The sequence below is a fragment of the Trichechus manatus genome, unplaced genomic scaffold, assembly GCF_000243295.1.
Source record: "Trichechus manatus latirostris isolate Lorelei unplaced genomic scaffold, TriManLat1.0 scaffold00063, whole genome shotgun sequence".
NCBI lineage: Eukaryota > Metazoa > Chordata > Mammalia > Sirenia > Trichechidae > Trichechus > Trichechus manatus.
The window spans coordinates 6,942,841-6,948,349 of record NW_004443999.1 but is presented as its reverse complement, the minus strand read 5'-3'; the positions used below and the strand labels follow the sequence as shown (position 1 = coordinate 6,948,349).

At 34.8% G+C, this 5,509-nt stretch overlaps 1 protein-coding gene across 2 annotated transcripts in view; it reads right to left on the bottom strand.

Moving 5' to 3' along the window:
- The window catches only part of WDR7 (WD repeat domain 7), a 426,984-nt gene that overhangs the window by 332,232 nt on the left and 89,243 nt on the right, over positions 1 to 5,509 (bottom strand). For both annotated transcript variants that reach the window (XM_004379257.2, XM_023733984.1), the window contains exon 14: positions 1,228 to 1,442. In XM_004379257.2, the coding sequence (XP_004379314.1) occupies positions 1,228 to 1,442 (215 nt within the window). The remainder of the gene's footprint in view (positions 1 to 1,227; positions 1,443 to 5,509) is intronic.

Here is a 5,509-nt window from a genome sequence, read left to right as displayed (position 1 = left end):
CAGTGAGTTGAAGATAATGGTGATGGAATAATTTGGAAAAGGATAGTGAGAATAGCAGCACAACTGGAAGAATGTAACCGATGTCACTGAATTGTACATGTAGAAACTTTTGAAATGTGTAACTTTGGCTATGTATATTTTCACCAAAATAAAGGTCCTCCAAGGTTGAGAAGGGAGAGTGTTGACGTGTCATGGGGTTGTTAACCAATGTCATAAAACAATATGTGTATTGACTGTTTAATGAGAAACTATATGTTCTGTAAAACTTCATCTAAAGTACAATAAAAATATATATACATATCACAGAACACAAAATACCACAAACCAAACAGCGATTTTGTTGATATTGTTAGTTGCCATCAAGTCTATACCAAATCCCAGCACTAGCCTCTACAAAACTGAAGACAGGTAACCAATTAATGAATTGGGATTTTATTTGCCCTTCTTTGAGTAGGATATTCTTCTGTTATAATCTTCTGTTACAAGAAGTCCCTGGGTGGGGCAAACAGTTAAGTACTTGACTACTAGCCAAAAGTTTGGCAGTTCAAACCTACCAGTGGTGCCTCAGAAGACAGACCTGGCGATCTGCTTCCGAAAGGTCACAGCCTTGAAAACCCTATGATGCAGTTCTACTCTGCACATGTGGGGTCACCATGAGTCAGAATCAACTTGATGGCAACTAACAACAACAAATCTTCTGTTAACTGAAAAAGTAATTTATGCCTGACTCCAAGTGTGGTTCAGAAAGTGTGACTGAGCTTGGGTCTCACAGAAAAGTGCCAGCACAAGTGAAACCCATCATCCTATTCTCAAATAGTTAATGGCTCAATCTTACTAAATTCATAATCTAATTTAAAAACAAAGGATAAATCACAATTACAGATAACTTAAATGTACCTAAATTATTTCCTTTTTTTTTAACCGGAAGACTGTCAGAAAGTCAGACAAACAGGTTATACATGTTTGCTCTAATTTAAGAAACCAAAGTCATTTAATTCAATACGAATAATTTTAAAATATTTTAAACAGTAAGAATAATTTACTTTTTTAAAATATCAAATACCTGATATAGTCTATAAATGTTATGTAAACGTAAATAAAAATCAGAAGATTAATTTTCAATAGTGTCATCTCCCAAACATTAGTCTCTAAGACATGCCAAAGCTATGTTATCAGATGAAGTAAAATGTAGACTACACACGTCATGAGCGCACATACGAAACTTACTTTGTCAGACGCCTCAGACGCCAAGAGGTTAGTTGCAAGGGTTTGTAACTTATGATGGGCCATATTTTTAAGAGCAGCAAGACTACGTCTTGTCATAGCTTGTTTTAGGTTGACTGCTGGATGACTAAGTGAATCAACTACAGCAGGAACTGCTTCATCACAAGCATTCAGTATCTCCACTGCTGTTATCCCCATCACACAACGATCCAGTGCACCTGGAAGACACATATATTCACAAATATTACACAATACTATAAATTTTTAAATAGTTTTTTAAGAAAAGGAAATGGCCCAAGAAACAACCACCTGATAGAATTTGAGGGAATGGTGCCCATGCTCATAGTGCCTACTCTCACTAACCAGACTGAAAACCAATTCACAGTCTAATAGGTAGAGTACTCAGGAAGGTCTTGCCTATAATTTACCCCAGACTTATGACCGCTCCAGTCTCACCTGACAAGTCTTAAAAGCAAGACCCAAAAGGACCAGTTTCCAAGTAACTTAACTATGTCCCATAACAAAGCTCAGTAAGATTTATAGAAATAAATATCCAACCCTCAAAACAAAATAAAATTCACAAAATCTGGTATCTAAAAAAAATTATCTGGCATGCCAAAAAGCAGGAATATACTAGTCATAATAAGGAGAAAATCAAACCAATCAAAACCAACCCATAACTAACACAGATGTTAAAATTTGCAGACAAAGGCATTAAAAGTCATCCTAACGGCATTCCAGATGTTCAAAAAGTATGAATAGAGACATGGAAGATATACAAAAGATCAAAACAGAACTTTCAGAGATGAAAACTACAATGTCTGAGATGAAAAATACACTGGATGGGATTAACAGTAAATTAGATACTGTAGAGAAAAATATTCGTAAGCTTGAAGACATAGCAATAGAAACTATATAAAATTAAACACAAAAAAAGATAATTTTTCAAAATGAAAAGAGCATTAATGATCTGTGGGACAACTTCAAGTGTCTACTAATCATATAATTGGAGTCCCCAAAGAGAAGAAAGAGAAGGCAAGACAGAATACATTTTTAAATAAATAATAGCCAAAAGTTTTCCAAATTTGATGAAAATTAGAAACTTCCTGATCCAAGAAGTTCAACAAACCCTGAGCAAAAGAAATGTGAAGAAAACTACAATCAAACTGCTCAAAATCAGTAATAAAGAGAAAATCTTATAAGCATCCAGAGAAAAAACAAACATGTTATAATACAGAAGAACACAGATAAGGATGATCACAGATTTCTCATTGGAAACAACTGAGAAAAGAGTGGAGTATTGAAAGAAAAAAAAAAAAGCTGTCAACCTAGAATTCTACACCCAGAGAAGATATTTTTAAAATAAAGGTGAAATCATTTTTCAGACATACAAAAGCTGAAGGAATTCATTGCCAGCAGACTTGCATTATAAGAATATTAAAAGAAGTCCTTTAGGCAAAACCAAAATGATTCCAGATGGAAATCTGGATCTACACAAAGCAATGAAAAGCAACAAAAATGGTAACTACATGAGTAAATATATAAAATTTTGTGATTATTATTAAAATTTCCTTAAAACAGACTGTTTAAAAAAGTAAACAGAAAGAATTAAAATGAAGTTCCAAACGAGTGAAAACCATGAGCAACAACATAGATGAAACAAAAGACAAGAAATGGTAGGGTAATCCAATTATTCTTTACAAGAGCAACTGGTTTGCGTAAAAAGTAGCTGGAGAACAACACAGAAACGTAGAAAGGTACCACACTGTAGAGGACCTTGTCTTAAGGGCAATATGAACTAAAATTATTTATGGGTCTTTTTATTAAGGCAGTGGTATATTGTTTAGTTTCCTTAGATTAATTTGCCAGGAGAGAACAGGATGGATTAGAACACAAAAATGGTAGGCAGGAAAACCAATAAAGAAGATAACCTAAGCATGGAAAAATACAGCCCTAAATTAGAATGCTACACTGGAAAGAAGAAAAGGGGCGGGAGACCTAATGAAAAGAACTTAGTGATTAATTGCATAGAGGGGCGGGGTGGGGGGTGGCTATTAAAGACAGTCATATCTCCACTCTAAGAGCCTCTTCCTCCAAACCTCTAGAGTTGATCATCAAAAGGGGAAAAAGAAACTCTATTTGGTGTTTCCAAGGTTTTAGTCAAGTAACTTTTTTCTTAACTCTTCCACTCTTTGTATCTTTCTCTATCCTATAGCATTTTTTTAATAGAACAGAAAGCAAAAATGTAGACAATACAGAAAAGTTGATGATATAATGGCAATACATAGTGAAATAGAAAAGTACAATAAAAGCTACTGTGTTAAATACTGCAGGCAGAGAGTCAAATATGTGAAGAAATTACATGCTACTAAAACCCTCTACCAATGAAAGACTGAACTGCAGCACCAGCTTCTCTTTGCTAATTTTAGTTACAAGATGAAATTTAAATAAAGTGAAATCACTAAATTTCTGGAGCCATTGAAGCTGGATGAACCCCCAAAACTATTGCCCTGAGATAATCTTTAAACCTTAAATCAAAAATATCCCCTGAAGTCTTGTTTAAACCAAACAATTGTTTAGCTTACCTAGTAAAGAACGTCTGCCCTGAGCATTGTGCTTTTTAAAAGAACTATCTATATGGAATCAAAGTGACAACAATAACTTGAAAGGTTAGATAGGGAACTTAGTGGGCAGTGAGTTTATGTTAATGGGGGAGCAAATACTCAGAAAAGGAGGGTGAGAATGGTTGCACAACTGGAAGAATGTAATCAATGTCACTGAATTGTACATGTAAAAATTGTTGAATTGGTGTATGTTTCGCTGTGTATATTTTCAGCAACAACAAATATAAAATTAAATTAAAAGTTTTAAGAAACAGCAAAAAAAAATCACTGAAATGTTAAAAAAAAGTTAGTCTTAAGCTAGAATAACACATAACTTAGACTTCACTTTTACGAAAAATCTTATTCTTCGACACTGTGCAAACGGCACTAAGCGAGGGCAAGGTGGGCAAACCCCACCTTTATTGTCCCACACAACACACTTGTTTCTAGTTATCGATGCTTTACATACGTTTTTCAACAGACATATAAATATGCATTATTTCATAATTCTGCTATATTTTATTAGATAATTAAATTCAAAAAGATGATTTTAATGCATACCTATGAAGTAAATGCAAAAAGAGATCTATTTTAGAAAACGTGAAAGGACACAAAAATAAATAGAAAAAAAAGGAAACAGAATAAAGTATACTGACAAGACTTCATACACTAATTTCTATTAATTTTTTCAACTTTTAATGGTATTTGCATTTGTGCAAGAAGATCTACTAATTACACTTACAGGAATGTAAGAAGAAATATGATGTAAGAAGCAGTCATTTTGTTATGTAGCAAAAACTATAAAAATTGGCAGATAACAATGTTTTTTAAGCTTGGTAATGGTCAGATAAGAAGAAAGCCTTGCAACATCAGTCACTGCTTAAAGATGCCACTGTTTCCCAAACAGACAAGATTTTGACCTTATCTGAGGTCTGTGGGAATGACACTACATGCTTATTGGGAACATCAAACATGAAGAATAAGACATTTGATCCCTGAAGCATAGTAACAGCTCCATAAATAAGCAGTACCCCCTAGGTCAGTGGCCCACCTTTAGTAAGTTCATAAGTGGCAATCAAGAGGTTCTTGTCACTCATTGCTTGACTAACTTTCTGAATATTCAGAGATGTGAAAGAGGTGTCCTGGTGGCACAATGGTTAAAGCATTCAGCTGCTAACTGAAAGACTGGTGGTTTGAACCCACCAGCTGTTCCGAGGGAGAAAGACGTGGCAGTCTGAGTCCGTAAAGATTTTCAGCCTTGGAAACCCTATGGAGATGCTTCTACTCTGTCCTACAGGGTTACTGTGAGTTGGAATCAACTCAATGGCAGTGGGTTTTCTGTTTTCTGTTTATTTGTTTGTTTGTTTATGGCCTCTGTTGTTGTTGTTAGTTACAGTCGAGTTGATTATGACTCCTGGTGACTCCATGTGTGCAAAGTAGAACTGCTCCATAGAGTTTTTAAGATTGTGACCTTTCAAAAGGAGATCCCCAGGCCTGTCTTCTGAGGCACCTCTGGGTGGATTCAACAGTCAACCTTTCAGCTAGTAGTCAAGTACTTAACCATTTGTGCTCTATGGCCTTTACATCACTATTAAGTTGCTATTTCTATCTTTCTTTTTTTTTTTTAATTGTACTTCAGGTGAAGGCTTACAGAACAAATAGTTTCTCATGAAACAGTAGTA